Source organism: Cervus canadensis, chromosome 7 (genome assembly GCF_019320065.1).
Source record: "Cervus canadensis isolate Bull #8, Minnesota chromosome 7, ASM1932006v1, whole genome shotgun sequence".
NCBI classification, from domain to species: domain Eukaryota; kingdom Metazoa; phylum Chordata; class Mammalia; order Artiodactyla; family Cervidae; genus Cervus; species Cervus canadensis.
Window position 1 is genome coordinate 33,691,605 of NC_057392.1, and position 19,277 is coordinate 33,710,881.

General features: G+C 38.7%; 1 protein-coding gene across 1 annotated transcript in view; it reads left to right on the plus strand.

Annotated features, from left to right (window-relative positions):
- RAB5A (RAB5A, member RAS oncogene family) overlaps nucleotides 1-19,277 on the plus strand; it is a 31,618-nt gene that overhangs the window by 8,172 nt on the left and 4,169 nt on the right. Inside the window, exons 3-5 of the mRNA XM_043474816.1 lie at nucleotides 16,022-16,173; nucleotides 16,471-16,593; nucleotides 18,599-18,692. Coding sequence (XP_043330751.1) covers nucleotides 16,022-16,173; nucleotides 16,471-16,593; nucleotides 18,599-18,692 — 369 coding nt within the window. The remainder of the gene's footprint in view (nucleotides 1-16,021; nucleotides 16,174-16,470; nucleotides 16,594-18,598; nucleotides 18,693-19,277) is intronic.

Below are 19,277 nucleotides of genomic sequence, written 5' to 3' on the forward strand. Positions count from 1 at the left end.
AACTACCCCAGCATTTGCTGGTTTTCATACAAGTGGTTAGTCATGTACATTATGTTAAATGCCTTCTCCCCATGTCAACTAAGTTATTTATGGACATTTTATCAGTGGGAGAAATTACACAGTTAAATAGAGTACTACATGTATGTAGATTAACTAAACTTGCTTGCTAAACTGAGAAATAAAAGGCAGCTAGAAAATGTGAATCGGAATTACTCATGTTTTCCCTGTAGTAAGCTTTCTACTATTGCCCTTCCCTTGTGAGCCTTAAGAAAGACTTGTTTGTGTAATTGTAATCTGTACATTTGTTTACTTCCTTTATCTTTTTGCATCTGCATTATATTAAGTTGCCAAATCGTGTCTGACTCCATGGACTGTAGCACGCCAGTCTTCCTGTTCTTTACGGTCTCCTAGAGTTTGCTTAAATTAATGTCATTGAGTTGGTGATGCCATCCAACCATCTCATCCTCTGTCGTCCCCTTCTCTTCCTCCTGCCCTCAATCTTTCCCAACATCAGAGTTTTCCAGTGAATCGGCTCTTCACATCAGGTGGCCAAAGTGTTGGAGTTTCAGCTTCAACATCAGTCCTTCCAATGAACACCCAGGACTGATTTCCTTTAAGATGGACTGGTTGGATCTCCTTGCAGGCCAAGGGACTCTTAAGAGTCTTTTCCAACACTACAGTTCAAAAACATCAATTCTTCGGCGCTCAACTTTCTTTATAGTCCAACTCTCACATCCATACCTGACAACTAGAAAAACCATAGCCTTGACTAGATGGACCTTTGTCAGCAAGGTGATGTCTGCTTTTTAGTACGCTGTCTAGGTTTGTCATAACTTTTCTTCCAAGGAGCAAGTATCTTTTAATTTTGTGGCTGCAATCACTGTCCACAGTGATTTTTCCACAAGAAAATAAAATCTGTCACAGTTTCCACTTTTTACCTATCTATTTGCCATGAAGTGATAAGACAAGATGCCATGATCTTAGTTTTTTGAATGTTGAGTTTTTAGCTAGCCTTTTCACTCTCCTCTTTCACCCTCATCAAGAGGCTCTTTAGTTCCTCTTCATTTTCTGCCATAAGTGTGGTATCATCTGCATATCTGAGGTTATTGATATTTCTCCCAGCAATCTTGATTCCAGCTTGTGCTTCGTCCAGCCCAGCGTTTCTCATGATGTACTCTGCATATAAGTTAAATAAGCAGGGTGACAATATACAGCCTTGACATACTCCTTTTCCTATTTGGAACCAGTCTGTTGTTCCATGTCCAGTTCTAACCGTTGCTTCTTGACCTGCATACAGGTTTCTCAGGAGGCAGGTAAGGTGGTCTGGTATTCCCATCTCTGTAAAAATGTTCCACAGTTTGTTGTGATCCACACATTCAGAGGCTAAATTTAGCGTAGTCATTGAAGCAAAAGTAGATGTTTTTCTGGAATTCTCTTGCTTTTTCTGTGATCCAGTGGATGTTGGCAATATGATCTCTGGTTCCTCTGCCTTTTCTAAATCCAGCTTGCACACTGGGAAGTTCTCAGTTCATGTACTGTTGAAGCCTAGCTTGGAGAATTTTGAGCATTACTTTGCTAGTGTGTGAGATGAGTGCAATTGTGCAGTAGTTCGAACATTCTTTGCATTGCCTTTCTTTGGGATTGGAATGAAAACTAACCTTTTCCAGTCCTGTGGCCACTGCTGAGTTTTCCAAATTTGCTGACATTGAGTGCAGCACTTTACCAGCATCATCTTTTAGGATTTAAAATTGCTTGACTAAAATTCTGTCAGCTTCACCTAGCTTTGTTCATAGTAAAGCTTCCTAAGGCCCACCTGACTTCCCACGCCAGGATGTGGCTCTTGCTGAGTGACCACATCATCATGGTTATCCACACAAAGGCATCTGCATATTGTTTTCAATTAAACAATACTTTTGAGAAAGGATAGAAGACCTGGGGACAAACCACCAGTGTATCGTTTTCAATTCATGAGAAAATGATTTTTGAAATACACATTATTCTTTCTGTTACAGTGAGAGTTGAAATTTTTTGAAAATCTTTTGGCTTCAAGTGAAAGAATATTGTCTTTATGTGTAATAATATTTCCTTATAAAAAGTACATATTCAGCATTTGAGATAGGTTGTATTACTTGAAGAAGTTAGTAAAGATGTGATATTTTTTATATATTTGTACCAGTTCTGACCAAAAATATTTTAATAGTCTTAACTTTAATTATTCTCCAGTGCCCTGGTTTTAGATGTTATCATATGTGGCTACTTAAACATTGCTGTGAATTAGGAGCCAATAAGAACAGGAGTTATTCCAGGGACTTTTGGAATTTGATCATTGGCTGTTTTGATTTAAACATGAACTCTGGCTACCAAATTATTAAATCTCGCAGGATGAGAATGAATTCACATCCTGGATTTTGAAAATAAGAAATAATCCTTAATGTTTTACAAGTGTTACAAAACAATATTTGAGGTAAGTGTTGGTAAACAGCATTCACCCTTTTCTTTTTTTTGGTAAGGAAGGGTAACAACAGAGTGAGGAACCAGTCATTCACGGTTCTTTATCCTGTTTGCAAAGTTGAAGGTATTACTAGCAGGCACTCTTTGGATTCAAAAAGAAGAGAGTTATGTGATGATAGGGGACTTCAGTCACTCTGTAATTATCAGACACGGTCAGCATTTCTCAGTCAAATAAAATAGTTATTCAGGGACTTCCTGGTGGTTCAGTGGTTAAGATTTCGTGCCTCCGCTGCCGGGGCACAGGTTCAGTCCCTGGTCAAGGACCTAAGATCCCGTATCCCATGTGGTGCGGCCAAGAAATTTTAAAAAATACTTTTAACTTATTTATTCTTGCATATTAGAACCTATAGAATCCTAACTTTTTAATCTATTTTTATTTTTATCTATTTTTTATCTATTGTATTCATAAGTAATTTGTAAATTTTAGAAAAATGTGACTTCTGTGAAATACAGGGTGATTTTTAGGATCGTTTGTAAGGTAATTTTAAAGTTGGTTACATGTTATATGACTCACTCATAGAATTGGCATTCCCATAGAGTCATCTAGACCTTACTGTGGCTTTGTGAGGAGATACTAATTTTATAGATGAGGAAACTAAGGCAACAAAAGTGATGTGGCTAAGGTTTTGCAACTAAGTGACCTTTGGGATTAAAGACAGATCTTTCTTCAGTGCAGTCTGTATTCTGGAATTCATGACATCTAGGGTCAGGATATGCAAGATGTAAGCATTCTGCTACAATTAAATGTGTGCTACTTGACAGATGCAGACCCCCCCCCTTATGTATCGATTTATAAGGAAAATAATGTGAAAGTATTTCAAATAAAAATTTAGATCACTCATGTTCCAGAGTTAGTGCCCTGGTGTTCATCTTTATGTCATCCACATGTGTCACATTTTTATTTCATTAATTTGTTCTTGTGAGTCAAAATTCAAATGGTTTCTGTTGAAAAGTTTCCTTCCTATCTTCTGCCTACTTAGTTCTTTTTTTCCAGAGATTTCCTGTTTGCTCAGCGGGTGAAGAACCCACCTGCAGTGCAGGAGATGCAGGAGAAGTGGGTTCGATCCCTGGTTTGGAAAGACCCCCTTGAGGAGTAAAACGGCAGACTGCCCCAATATCCTTGCCTGGAGCATCTCAGGGACACGGTAGCCTGGTAGACCACAGTCCAGAGGGTCAGAGAGTCAGGCAGCCTGAGCGACCACACACAGGGCAGCCCTGGTGTTACCTTTTCCTTGGAAAGTTGCTGTTATATTCATATCGATATGTTTTCTCCATTTTATGCAATTTAAAACGTATCAGACTCTCTATAATATACTTTTTATTTTTCTCTTTATTACTGTTCCAGTTATCTATTGTGCAGAAGCAAATGACTCCAAAGCTTAGTCATCTAAAACAATTATTGTCTCTTGGTTCTGGGGGTTGAGTGGGCTTAAGTGATTTTCTGATGTCAGGGTAGGGGGTCGGTCAGTCCTGGGGCTCATGTCACCTCAGCATGTCTGGGCGCTCAGCTGGGGCTGTCGCCCAGAATACCTGCATGTGGCCTGCCTCCTGGTCTGGGTTCCTCATAGCATGGCACTGGGTTCAAGCATGAATGTCCCCAAGATACCAGGCAGAGGCTGAGTGGCTTTTTATGACCTACTCCCAGGAGTTCAGAGATAGCATCAGTGATGCTCAAATCACAGGCTTGTACAGGTTTGAGGAAAGAAAGCCAGTGTCATGTTTTAACAAGAATATGTGTGAAATATTGTGGCCATCTTGGAAAATACACTGATTTTTTGTATCATTTTATGAAGAGTGTCCTCATTTTTCTTGGCTATATCAACATTCCATTGAATGGATCCTGTCAATATTTTTTATCAATTCTAGTTTCAGATTTGCACAGCAGTTTTATACTTTGGGGTATTAACAGTGCTGCAATGAATAACATCGTAGTCATTTCTTATGTATTCCAAGTATTTTTGTAACAAACTTCTTGAAGTTGATTGCTGTGTCAAAAGTTATATACTCTTGTAATTCTGATACATTTTTCCCCACTGCCCTCCCCAGCAATGCACAGAATGCCTGGTACCCTATTTTACTAACTCAAGATAGTGTCATATTGTAGATCTTTGCCTTTCTTACATACATTGATCTCTACATTTTTTAGTGTACATTTTTCTCATAATAGGGATGAGGTGACGCATCTTTTCATATTTTAGGGTCCATATGTTTCCATTTTCTGTAAACTATAACTTCATGGTATTTCTATATAGGATTATTTGTAGTAATCATACTATTGTACTCTGTTCTCTTTATTAGTGATAATACTCTATATCTCTATATTCATATTTATTTTAGTAACTGGTAATCTATTTTTTAACCATACCATTATTGTTAGACATTTAGTGTTTACATTTTTGTTTGCTGTTTTGGGTAATCATATAATATTGAATATATTCTTGGAAAATGTTCCCCCCTGGACTTATTTCTGTAAGGTCAATTTCTAGTTGTGGTTACTGAATCAAAGTAATTTTATTTAATGATTATGGTATCAAAGGAATTTTAATCATTTCATCACTTTTTTCTTCCCTTGGAGATAGATATTCCCAACTTGGTTGGGCCTTGCTTAGCATAGATAATTATATCTGGGTCTATAGGTTTCTGAACTTTCACTCTGGGGTTTAGTCTTCTCTGCCTCTTTTCGCTTTCTTTAGCTTGCCCTTTTCCAGTCTTCTATTATAAAATTCTCAAGATACTAGAACTTTTATTTTAAACTCACTTAGATAGGATTATTGCTAAGCATTAAAGGTCACTTTCAAGGCCAGTAATGTTTTAAAAGTCTGCTAGATTTCTTTCAGGCCTGGGAACTATTAAGTGCTAGATTCTTCAACCAAATGGAGTAGGAATATCACTAAAGAGAAGGGGGGAAGAAGCCTCCTTTGCAAAATAGCCTGGGCCCTGTCCTGCATATTACCTTTGATTTTCTGTCGTTTGAAAATGATATGTCTGAGTATAAAATTTTCAGCATTTATCTTTCTTAGTGTTCTCTGAGCTCCCTGGATATGTAATTTGGTGTTTCACATTATTTGGGGGAAATTCTGTCTATTGCCTCATGTGTTCTGTTCCTTTATTCTTGTGATTCCCATTGTGAGTGTAATACACCTTCTGTAGTTGTCCCAAAGCTCTTGGATATTGTGTTCTATGTTTTTTGGTCTTGATTCTCTTTATATTTCAACTTTGGAGGGTTCTGTTGATAGACCTCAAGGTCTGAGGTTCTTGGCACAGCCGTGTCCAGTCATCTATATAAGTCCATCAGAGGCATTCTTTATTTCTGTTACAGTATTTTGGATCTTGGCACTTTTGGGGGTTCTTAATATTTTCATCTCTCTGCTGACATTGCCCATCTGTTCTTGCATTCTGTCTTTACATTAGGGTTCTTGGCTCATTAATCCTAATCGTTTCCAATTCACAGTCTTTTAATTCCAACATTTCTGCTGCTGATCTGGTTCTGATACTTTTTCTATCTCTTCAAACTGTTTTTTGCGTTTTAGTATGCCTTATAATTTTGTTGCTATCTGGATATGATACAGTAAGTAAAAGCAACTGCTGTAAGTACGCTTTTAGTAGTGTGGTAGAGTTGTTGAGCAAGTGGTCATCAGTTTTTTTCTCCCCTGCCTTAGACAAGACAGGATGGCTAGAATGGGCTGGAATTAGAAATTTCCTTTCTCCCACATGGAAGGATAGAACTGGTTTAAGTTGGTTCTTTCTTTCTCCAGGTCTGTTAAAGTGAAGTCGCTCAGTTGTGTCCGACTCTTTGCGACCCCATGGACTGTAGCCTGCCAGGCTCATTCGTCCATGGTATTTTCCAGGCAAGGAACTGCAGTGGGTTGCCATTTCCTTCTCCAGGTCTGTTAAGAGTCTGATAATACTCCCAACAGGTTATGCTCAGATCAGCTAGTTTCTTATGTGGACTGTCTTTGTTAAGAACATGATGATCTCGTTTATTTCAGAATGGTTCCTTTCCCCTCACCTTGCCAGAAGCAGGAGAGCATTTCTCTCTGATATTTACTGTGAGAGCCTAATCTAGTTCCTGGTTGTCAATCCCACAGAAATGTGGTGCCTCCCTTCCTGCTGGCTTCTCCCAGCGTTGGTCTGTTTACGGTTGCTCTGGGTCTCTGCTGCTTCTTGCAGGCTTTTCCAGGTTCTGTGATAGGGGGCTGCTCCCCAGTTGTGGTGCTGGGCTTCTCGCTGCGGTGGCACCTCTTGTTGCAGAGCATGGGCCCCAGACACACAGGCTTAGTTGCTCCGCGGCATATGGGATCTTCCCAGACCAGGGATCGAACCCGTGTACCGTGCATCAGCAGGCGTATTCTCAGCCGCTGGCCTGCCAAGGACGTCCTCCTGGAGTTTTAACTCAGACTTGTCCATAACTAGCCTCCAGCAGTTTAAGCAGTTACAGTTTCCTGCAGTAGCACTGGTTTCCTCAGGTGACTGTTCCCAGACGCTGTGGTCTTCTGTACCAACCTGTCTTGTTTCTCCAATTTGGGAGCGGTAGATCACCTTGTAACCTCACTTTTTCAGATTGAAGAACAATTACTGATTTTTCAGCTTGTGTAGTTTCTCCTTTGTCAGGTTGGCATGAACTCTGAGTTCCTGATGTGCAGAATCAGGCCGCTTTATGCAGCATGTGGGATCTCAGTTCCCCGACCAGGGACCGAACCTGTGCCCCCTGCACTGGGGACACGTAGTCTTAACCACTGGATTGCCACGGAAGTCCTTGCAGGGATTTTTTTTAAAGTACTGTTTAAACTATTCAGCAGCGTATCTGTTGTCTATAAATAAAATGTCCTTTATAGGGACTTGCCTGGCTGTCCAACAGTTAAGACTCCAGACTTCCACTGCAAGAAGTGTGGGTTCCATCCCTGGTTGGGGAACCGAGATCCCACAGCCATGCGATGCAGCCAAAAAGTAAAAGAGAAAGAAAATGTCTTTCATAGACGTATATCCCTTCAAGCTAAGTTAATTTTATTAACTTTTTCTTTTGATGTTTGTTGGGGAGCATTTGTCTGACGCTGGTTACTAGATTATAACAACCTCTCCCCTTTTCTCCCGTTTCTCACATTTCTTCCATTTCTTCCCCGTTCCTCTTTGTATTCTGTGCCTTCATTCTGCTCCCCAGTTTAGTATTTGGTGCATCATTGTTACATAAACCCAATCTGCTGAGTCCCCTTGGTGTGGTGACCACAGACTGTCAGCCTTGAGGGTTCAAACACTGGTTTTATCTCGGGCAATCAGGTTTGGTGCACTGGCTTGATACTAACCAAAATCAAACTCCTGCGACTAATTTTAAAACAATATGCATTAGTGTACTATTAGATGTACTAATATGATCCTGTTCAGCTGGACATGTGACTAGCTTAGTCCTGGCTAGTAGATTCCCTTAGAAGAGTACTGTCCTTTAAGAATAACCATCAAGCTGTGATTGTGAAATAAAAAAAACACCTTGGCTTCTTTCACTCTTTTGTTATTTCTGAAAAAAATTACATGAATTAGTCTTTTTAAAAAGTGTATCTTCCTCCTAGACAGTGTTAGAGAAAAAGTGATGATTGTTTTTTACCTCATTTTGCATGACTTCATGCATACTCTTCCCTGTGTATCATTATGTACTCTAGGATTGTATTCATTTGGCAACAATTATCTTCAGATGTTGCTTGAATGATTTTTGTTATGTTAAGATATGCATAATAAAGTTTTTATAATTCTAACCATTTTAAATGTACAGTTCTGTGGCATTAGGTACATTCACGTTGTTGTGCAGGCATCACATCCAACCCTAATCATTCAACAGTAACTCCCTATTTCCCACCCCCACCCACCCCTGTCAAATACCATCCTACTGTTTATGAATTTGACTGCTCTAGGAACCTCACTCATATATGAGAAACTATATGATAGTGTCCTTTTATGACTGACTTAGTTCACTTAGTATGTGATCAAGGTTCATCCCTCTTGTGAATGTGTCAAATTTTCCTGATTTTTAAAGGGAAAATAATATTCCATGTACCACATTTTGCTTTTTCATTCATCCTATGATGAACTCTTCAGTCTCTTCCACCTTTTGGCTATTGTGAATAACTCTGCTGTAAATATTGGTGTACAAATACCTTTCATGTCTTTTGAGCATATACCTGGAAGTAGAATTGCTGGATCATATGATAATTCTGTGTTTAATATTTTTGAAGACTTTCTATACCATTTTCCACAGTGGCTGCACTATTTAACATACCCACTTTTAGTGCATAAGGGTTTCAGTTTCTCTCCATCTTTGTGAACTCTTGTTTTTTGCCGTTTTGATGGCTGTTCTAACGGGTGTGAAGTGGTATCTTGTATTGATCTGCATTTTTCTAGTGGTGATGTCGAGCATCTCCGTGTGCTGCTTAGCCATATGTGTGTGTATTTTCCCCCCTTGGCCATGCCCCATGGCTTGTGGAATCTTAGTTCCCTGATCTGGGATCCAACCTGGGCCCCAGCAGTGAACACCCTGAGTTCTAACCACTGGACTGCCAGGAAATTCCTGGCCATTTGCATATCTCTGGAGAAATGTATATTAAAGTCCTTTGTCCATTTTTTTAACTGGGTAGTTTGGATTTTTTTTGTGTTGCTAAGTTGTAGGAGTTCTATGTATATTCTGGATACCAACCCCTTGAAAGTGAAAGTGTTAGTTGCTCAGTCGTATCCGACTCTTGTGACCCCGTGGACTGTAGCCCGCCAGGCTCCTCTGGCCATGAAATTCTCCAGGCAAGAATACTGGAGTGGTTGCCATGCCCTTCTCCAGGGGATCTTCCTGACCCAGGGTTCAAATCCAGGTCTCCTGCATCGCAGGCAGGTTGTTTACATCCGAGCCGCCAGGGAAGCCCCAGTCCCTGGTCAGTCTCTTATCAGATGTTTAGGCAGGAGCTCCGTGCGCTGAGTGTTGGACCGACCGGCTTGTGGAATGGAGTTGCCTTGGGGCACGTTGCCGCCTTTTGGCTGCTCGGGGTCTGTGCTGTGCCTTGCGGGCTGAGTTGCCCCAGAGCGTGTGGAGTCCTACCTCCCTGAACAGGGGTCCAGCTCGTGTGCCCTGCATTAGGAGGCGGAGTCTTAACCGCTGGACCACCAGGGAAGTCCCTGCCGTGTTTTTAATATATGATCTATATAGTAAGTTTTACCTTGCCATTCTTTTGGAGTGTTTTCTGTTTGAGTTTAATCACTGTGTATGCTTTTCTGTTTGTCTCAGTCTGGTTTTACCCCCTTTGCTAAGTTCCTCCTTGGATTAGTCCAACTGTAACTCTTCTGTGAATGCTTCGTCTTCATCTTTGCTCTGTAATCTGGTGCTCCATAGTCTAATCTCCCATACACACATGCAGTTTTAATGGAAAATAAAAATGGCGTTAGCTTTTATTTTTTCTATTGTTGGCTTTAGACCATTCATACATTCCTGTTTGTGTGCAGTTTTATCATCTGAAGTCAGTGCTCATCTGTCTGATAAAATTCATTCTATTAATATTATGATACTGTTTCTCCTGCTGCTAAGTCGCTTCAGTTGTGTCTGACTCTGTACGACCCCACAGATGGCAGCCCACCAGGCTCCGTTGTCCCTGGGATTCTCCAGGCAAGAACACTGGAGTGGGTTGCCATTTCCTTCTCCAGTGCATGAAAGTGAAAGGTGAAAGTGAAGTCGCTCAGTTGTGTCCATTCTCGAAGACCCCATGGACTGCAGCCTACCAGGCTCCTTGGTCCATGGGATTTTCCAGGCAAGAGTACTAGTGGCCATTGATTCCCTTTTTCTGAGCAAACCAGTGTCTGCCTTCATGGATAACTTTGATACCTCTTTCTTGGTCAGTTTCCGCCATCTTTCTCCCTGGAGTTTGGTCCAGATCCGTCAGACTCCGCCGTTGACTCACTCAGCTCTGAAACCTCTAGGGCTGCCCCTGCACATCACTCCCAGACAGGCTTCAACTTGGATTTTATGATCCCAAGTCCCTGATCCACGTCTGAGATCCTGAACAAAGCTCTTCCCGTCTCTAACTACTATACCCTTTTAGTTTTAATAGGGCATCAAATCCACCACTTGTGTGGAAGTTTATATAAGGGAGGACATTTACATATCTATGTATATTTAGATATGTAAAACATTTATATAATTTGTTTTTGACAATTAAGAGGTCATTTTGTAAATTTTAAATTTAATTCCTTCTTAGCACTTACTCAACATGAATCAGCCATGGGTGCACGTGTGTCCCCCATCCTGAAGTCCCCTCCCACCTCCCTCCCACCCCGTCCCTCTGGGTTGTCCCAGAGCACCTGTTTCATGCATCGAACTTGCACTGGTCATCTGTTTCACATATGGTAACATACATGTTTCAGTGCTTTCTCTCAAGTCATTCTACCCTCCCCTTCTCCCACAGAGTCCTAAAGGCTGCTTTATATCTGTGTCTCTTTTGCTGTCTTGCATATAGGGGGGTTGTTACCCATCTTTCTAAATTCCATATATATGCATTAATATACTGTATTGGTATTTAGTTTTGTATTGGTATTGTATTGTATTTAGTTTTTCTGATTTACTTCACTCTGTATAATGGGCCCCAGTTTCATCCACCTCATTAGAAATGACTCAAATGTGGTTTTTTTTTTTTAATAGCTGAGTAATATTCCATGTGTATATATATCATGACTTCCTTACCCATTCATCTGCCGATGGACATCTAGGTTGCTTCCATGTCCTGGCTATTGTAAACAGTGCTGCGATGAACATTGGGTTACACGTGTCTCTTTCAGTTCTGGTGTCCTCGGTATATATGCCCAGCAGTGGGATTGCTGGGTTGTATGGCAGTTCTGTTTCCAGTTTTTTAAGGAATCTCCACATTCCACCAGCAGTGTAAGAGCGTTCCCTTCTCTCTGAACCCTCTCTAGCATTTATTGTTTGTAGACTTTTTGATAGCAGCCATTCTGACTGGTGTGAGATGGTACCTCACTGTTGTTTTGATTTGCATTTCTCTGATAATGTGTGATCTTGAGCATCTTTTCATGTGTTTGCTAGCCATCTTATACATTGGGTTATTTCTTACTGTTAAATATAAAAATACTTCAAACTTAAAAGGTGTGTTCTCCCTACCCTCCTTGCTGCCATACCATCTTTAGAGATTCCATGAGATGTTACGGTAACAGATAAGAGTTTTTGTGGCTCTGCCACATGTTGGCAGAATTATTTCCAAAACAGTTACATGGTGTCTCCACCAGAGCATGAGTTTTTGCTATACTGTTTTAGTTTCATTTTTCAATTTTGCTTAGTTAAGGGATAAAATTTAACTATTTTTGCTCTGAAAATGATTTTGTTGATTACTAGTGGTGTTGATTTTTTTTCTATGTTACATGGCTTTTGTGAATTTTTTTACACATTTATCTTTGATGTAAAAGTTTTCTTAAGATTTACATGAGGTTTCTACATATTAAAAGTCAAGCTCATAGCATCCACTGTAGAAGTTTTTCTAGATGTTTGCCCCTGTGTTTTGAATGTGTGACACATGTTCTAATTACAAACCTGAAGACCTTAATTTTTATATAATCAAGTCTGATAGAACTAAGGATTTTTGGTCAGTTCTAATAAAGTAATTCTTTCCTATCAATTTGGTAAAACAGTAAGTTGAGGGCTGGGGTGACAACTGGTTCTGTACTTTCTCTGTGTTGCTCTCCTGTTCAGTCCCTGTGGACTCACGGCAGCTGTTTGAATTCTCTTTTTCACTGACCTTTGGCTGACGCTGCTGACGGCGGCGGTCTCCCCTCACCCAGTGTACCGCAGTGCCCTCTCCTTGCTTATTGTTTGTCGGGGTCTGACACATTACAGGCTTTGGGGTTTTGCAGATTTAACATTCACAGTTTCAGCTACTCTCAGCTGACCCCAGGGCCTGTCACTCAGTAATCTGCAGTGTGGCTGAGACGGCAGTGTTACCTGCTGCCAAGCTTGCTGTAGAAGCTGACGTGTCAGCTCAGAGGGGGCCTGGCCGACAGGCCGGCACCTGCATCTCCACGCGGCTTTGTGTTTCTCTACCTGTCGTTGCCTACACAGTAACTCTCGAAGTGATAAAAGCTGTTTCTTTGTGAAATATGGGCCCGAAAAGAAAACCAACTGCTAGTGCTGGTGATGGAAGCAAAGAGAAAACTGAAGAGGTCTAAGAAAGTGATGGTTCTTAGCGAGAAAATAGACGTTTTGGATAAATTAAAGTGGTTTTGCAGATTCAGGGAAGTTGGTGGTTGGTTAATGTTGCTACAGTATTGATGTAGTAGTTTATGTTTTGAGTGCTAGAATTTATTTTTACAACTTTATAAATGACTAGTAATGTCCTTTTAGAAGCACTGAGGATTTGAAAGTATCAGCTATACTTGACTGACTTATGGGAGGAGTTAAATCCTTCAGTAGTCCTTGAAAACTTGAGGATTTGGGGAAATCTTGATGGTCATGCAGTATATAATGTTTACAGTACTGGGCTATTTTAGTCCTGTATTTCTGCTCTTGTGGCACTACAGCACTTTTAAATAGTTCTCACTTTTGTGATTGTACTCGTATCGTTCCACTGGCCTCTAACATTGGCCTTTCCTCCCTCCAAATCACGCTCTTTTTAACATACTGGGTTAACAATATGGTGTTACTAAGTTAAAAAGATCTTGTTGGCAGTTTGAAGTTGTGTTAGTTACATAGTAACTTGAGCGAGGCCTTTTGAAATACCTATTTTTTCCTATTTGGAAACTGTAATTAGTCAAAATAGTCCAGAATAATTGTACATATCTGTTATGAACTTGAGCAAACTTTCTGAATATTTACATGAACTGAGATTTATATTAAGATACTAGATATGGACAAGAACAGATTGTTTCTTAAGGAACTCTCAAAGACTAGGAGAAAAAAGATACTGTAAACCAGTAATTATAGCAAGTGTGAAACATGTCCTTGCCCAGGGAGCTCTGGGAGCGCACAGACAGGACCTGCTGGGAGGGTGCGATAGAGGAAGCTTCTCAGAGCCTCGAGGAGCAACCTGATTGTCCTTGTTCTTTGCTAGCTTGATAAGGGATCAAGTCTTCTCCCAGGATACCACTGAAAATCTGGTCGTTGCTTGTGTATTGTAAGGCAATTACCTTGATCTTTTCCAGCCAATTTAAAGGACTTACTGTCTGCTTTGTTTTAGCTGGTGTCTTTGGATTTTCATTTTAGTCTTCTTGATTCTTCCAAATAATGTCTCTTTCTAATAATTTGTTACTTTAATTATTATAAGAATATCTGAAGTGATATTACATAATTGTGATGTTGACTTTCATATCTGGTTTCTAGGTTTAGAGAGATTGCCCAAGAGCTTTGTGTAAAATGCTGGTTTCAGGCTTAAGGATGAAATTGACACTTGATCTGTTTTAAGGAAGAATTCTGTGTGTATATTAAGAATATTGACTCAAATGCCTTTATTTAAATAATATATGATTTTTCTTTTTTGGCCTATTGGTGTAATAGCTTTGTATTTTCAAAAGAATCTACTTAGTCACGGAGCTGTTATTCTTTTAATGTGTTGGTTGAAATTTCTCTTTCCTGTGTTTTGTCATTTTGTACATGCATTTATAAAAAAAAATTGGTAGCCTTTTGTGGTATCTTTAACTGGTTTGAGAATCAGATTATATTTCCTTTAAGGCAGCATAATTCATAATTCTTTACCTGAGCCTAGGGTTGATTTATGAAAGTGTAAATGAATCTGCTTGTGACCAGTGTACTTTGTGGTTATGGAACAGAGAAAACAAAAGTCTGAATGCAAATTATAACCCAGTTTTTTCAAATTGCATCAAACTATACTTGAGAAAGGGATTGTATTTTGTGATCCATTCCATACCTTTTATCCCTTTCATTTAAAAAGGAGTACTTAATTTTTTTAAGTGTTTAAAAATACTGATTCTGCATGAGAACTTTTCATCTCTGTGAAAAAGTGACATAGTACTTTTTTGGTATCCTTTCTTGTACATACAGAATTTTTTAAAATATTATTGCTGATTTTGTATGGTAAAAGAAGTTTTCATTGGTGTATATTTTAAATATGACTAGCCACTTGTGAGAATTCACAGAACTATTAATAGAATTTGGCTGAAAGTACATTTCTATTATGATGGTTGCAAAATTGAGAAGATTATAGTTATTGATACTAAAGCCATCACAGCAGTTGACCTAATAAAAATAGCATGAAAAATGTATGTAACGTTTAATATAAGTGATGTAAATCAAATTAAACTTGACTTATTCAGCATAGTGATGTTAACTAGTAAATTTCTTAAGATTGACATCACTAGATAAACTGCTACAGTTTACAGGAATGAATAATAATTCTCTTACATGGGACGACAGAGTATTTGAAAATTTTATAACTTAAATCTATGCCAGTTTCAGAGAAGGAATGGAATACACCTTGAGCTAAAAGAAAAAGGAAGGAGCATACCAACTAGTGTGAATGATGGAGCAGCAAGGTTTAGTTAGCGCAGTCATGAAGGAGGGGAACTGTAGGGGTGCTGACTGTGCTGGGGGCGCAGCTGGGTGTTGGTCTTGTTGACGTCTTGTGCCGCCAACTACTCCTGAAAGGTTACCGTACTTTAAAGTGCAGTTCACTTCTTTATAACTTACCTCTTACAAATCAGTTTCTTATTTTTCATAAATATACATGTCTTTCCTGATGCTTATTTCTAGAGCCAGGAGAATCTTCTTATAAAAGACATTTTACTTCATATTATTCTCAGAAAACAAGTGAGAAAATAAGTGATATATTAATTCTTTGTGAGATACGACGGTCATCTTTTTAAGAGCAAAAATATCATTGTAAAATGTTACTTTCTTATTAAAATCTGAGAAAAGAACAGATGAAAAAGTACAAATCAAAAAATCCATAAGGCAAGGGATGAAAGCTAGGAATTGATACTGAATCTCTGTTAATAAATTAAGTCTAGGTTGAGGTAGTAACAGTTACAGAAATTAAGGTCTCATGATACTTTGATGGAATAATAAAAGAAATACACTGATTCAGTGATGATGAACGGGCCCTGAACTCCAGAGCGTGCCAGTAAACCCCGGGGAGCGGAGCAGGTTGGTGTGCTGCTGTCAGTGTAGTTGGGAGTTACAGGTCTGCTCATCCCCCCGCTTTTTTTCAACAATATCAGCATATGTATTTCTTAAATCATTTTACAATTAAATTTTTTAAGTTCACAGTTTGTAAAAACAGCTTACGAATTACAACATAATTTTTAAGAATGTAAGAAGCAAAAAAAAATGTAGGAAGCACTTTCAATCTGTGATTTTATTACAAAGGTTTTATATGTAAGCATTTTTAATCTAGCTTTGAAGCATAGATCTTGCAGGTATTTAAAGCCACTATTAACTGTGAGTATGCAGTAAATAAGGTTTCCAGGTGTTTTCTATAAAATTAAAATATTAGGAGGAAAATGATAACTTACTGTAGACATTTTCTTCTTTCAGCTGCTTTTCTAACTCAGACGGTGTGTCTTGATGACACAACAGTAAAGTTTGAAATATGGGATACGGCTGGTCAAGAACGGTACCATAGCCTAGCACCCATGTACTACAGAGGAGCCCAGGCAGCCATAGTTGTGTACGATATCACGAATGAGGTGAGTAGAGATGCATGCTACATGGAAACTTGTCTGAATATCCATTTCTAGTATTCAGAATTTCAGTTCCTAAGAGATTTTTAAAAGTCTCTTTTTGTTAGCCAAGTATGACATTTCTGCCAAAGCTTTTATGAAATAGGAAAGCTGACTTTAAAAAACATAAAAGTGTCTCAAATAATACAGTAGTCCTAAGAATGTCTTTCCAAGAGTCACATTGGACGGTCTTTAAAGCCTCATCTCACAAAGACGTTCCTTATTTTTTGAGCCTGTGCCAAATACCTGTTTCTTTGTTCCCAGGAGTCCTTTGCCAGAGCCAAAAACTGGGTTAAAGAACTTCAGAGGCAAGCCAGTCCTAACATTGTAATAGCTTTATCAGGAAACAAGGCCGATCTGGCAAATAAAAGAGCTGTTGACTTCCAGGTACGTTGAATTTAACTTGTGGGTGCATATTTTTCTTCTGTGTCCACACTTGAATTTTAAAACTATACAAATGATAGAAAATTTTTAGATAAATGGTATGTGGTATGCTTTGTAATTAAACATGTGGTATACTATGTAATTAAATCTCATGATGATAAGATCTCAGACTCACAGACTGACTTAAAGAATGACTTAATGGTTACGGGGCAGTGGGGGGAGGAGTAGTGAGTTTGGGATGGACATGTATGCACTGCTGTATCTAAAAATGGATAACCAAAAAAAATAATAAAAATGGATAACCAACAAGGACCTACTGTATGGCATACACTGCTCAATATAACAACTTAAATGGGAAAAGAATCTGAAAAAGAACAGATATATGTATATACATGTAGCTGAATCACTTTGCTGTCTACCTGACACTAACACAGCATTTTTAATCAACTATATTCCAGTATAAAATTTAAAAAAATTTTTTAAGAAAGAAAATTTATTTATATCCATTTGAGAATCTCACACATACGTGTAAAGAAACTCACAATAAAGAATTTTAAAATATCTTTATTTAATTGTAATATATAAGTTGATTCAAAGATTTTGTTGACCTAAACAGTTAACAAAAGAAGTAATTTGTTCACAAACAGTATGGAAGTATATAAAGCAAAAAGTGATTACCTCCTACCCTAATCGCTCAACCCTGATCACATACTCTTCAGTATCCTTCCTTTTTAAAAATTTACCTATATATATCAGCACACATGTGCATGCCCACATAGTCACATGCACTTGTGTAGTTGTTCTTAAAAGAGTCTTCAGAAATGAAAGTTTTTTAAAAATCCAGTTTGCATGTTTTCTAATATAGCTAATTAAGAATTAGCTTGCTGCAAAACAGTCATTTAAAATAAATCAGCTGTCTCTAGTTAGACGTTTTTAGAATCTCCCGTCCTCTTGCTCCTTAGCTTCTCTACCAGAGAAGTTTGCTTGTGGTCCCTAAGTGTATTGTCAGTGACGGGATGATTTTCTTCTTTGGAGATGGAGTGTCCCCACGGGAGGAGGAGCACTGGTGGCTCTTGCGCTGCAGGTAGTAACCTGAGCATGCGCACACGTGTTCCCTTTAATTCTGTAACGGCCCTGAGGTGTGGTGTCATCTACTGCTCTTTCTGAGATCGTTACCTCCTCAGCACAGAGGCGCAGGCAGAGCAGTTACATTATAGTCAGAAGTGGCCCTGTCACATAACATTTCTAAGGAACTTCATTATTTTGTTTTCTTTATCAAATTGGAAAGATCACTGATGGTTCTTCACAACAGCTGTGAGGCTCAAAAACAGTAATACAAGTAAACTGTAAAGCATGACTCTGTAAAGTGGTAATAAAATTTTCACAGAAATGACTCATGGCATACTCAAAATATTGCTTGTAGAAGTCATTCAGGATTAAATAAATACAGGGTACCATTTAGTGGTGGAAGTCAGTGTTCAGTATTTGGTTTCCCTTTGTCCTCATTGCAAATAATGAGCATAAGTAAAATTAAATTGCCATAGAGATCAAAGAGAGTTTTATAGTATTTAGAACAAAATGGCTTCCCCCTTCTCCCAGAGAAGGAAACGGCAACCGACTCCAGTGTCCTTGCCTGGAAAGTCCCATGGACGGAGGAGCCTGGCGGGCTACAGTCCAGGGGGTCGCAAGAGTCAGACACAGCTCAGTGACTCCACCCCCGCCACCACCTCTCTCAGACTCGGCATCTGAAAGCAGATTTCACCGGAGACCAGATGAAGCAGGCTGGGATGGTGCTAGAAGTTAAGGCAGGAAAAGGAAATTATAACTGCAGTACCCTTACCTTTGTTTTAGCTATAAGTAATTGCTTATTATACAGTTGTTGGTTATAGGTGATCAAGTTGGAATAATACTAAGGAAGCCTCTTTTTTTCTTAATAACAAAAATAAGGGAGGTATAGTAATAGTATGTATAAAAGTATCTCATTTATCATTTTTTGTTATGCAAACAGGAGGCACAGTCCTATGCAGATGATAACAGTTTATTATTTATGGAGACATCAGCTAAAACATCAATGAATGTAAATGAAATATTCATGGCAATAGGTAAGATTTGCTTTTTTGCACACAGTAAATATAGTTAAAACAAGTTATACTGGGGGCATATTTGGTTTGACATACTGGGGGCATATTTTATAAAAAAAAAAAAATTCTTGGTTTTGTTTTTTTTTTAATGATTGTACAGCTATCCTCGATTTCTTCCATGAAGCGTTACTTTGTTAGGCATATTGTTGCCCATTATTACCCGTTAGGTTACAGCGCTTTCAGTTTAGTTAAGTTTCTTCTAGGTGAGTTGAAAGCCTAAACTTTGAGCTTATGGTTCACGCAGGTAGATTTTCTGAAGATTTCACTGAAAATTTTGGATAAATACATTTTTGTATTAGGTTATATTATAGCTTTTATATAAAAGAGGGATAAGTTCAGTAATGTTTTTTGGTGCAACATAAAGTCTTGATGAGGTTTTTCTCACTGATCATTAACTCATCTCTCCTTTGCCCTAAACAGAGCACTGTTTTGATTTTTCAAGTTCTTTTTAAATCATTGATTACTGACAGGTATAACACTGATAAGTACATTGTACATACAAATTGTTTTAATGCAACTATTGTAACAGAGAACATTTCAAAGCTT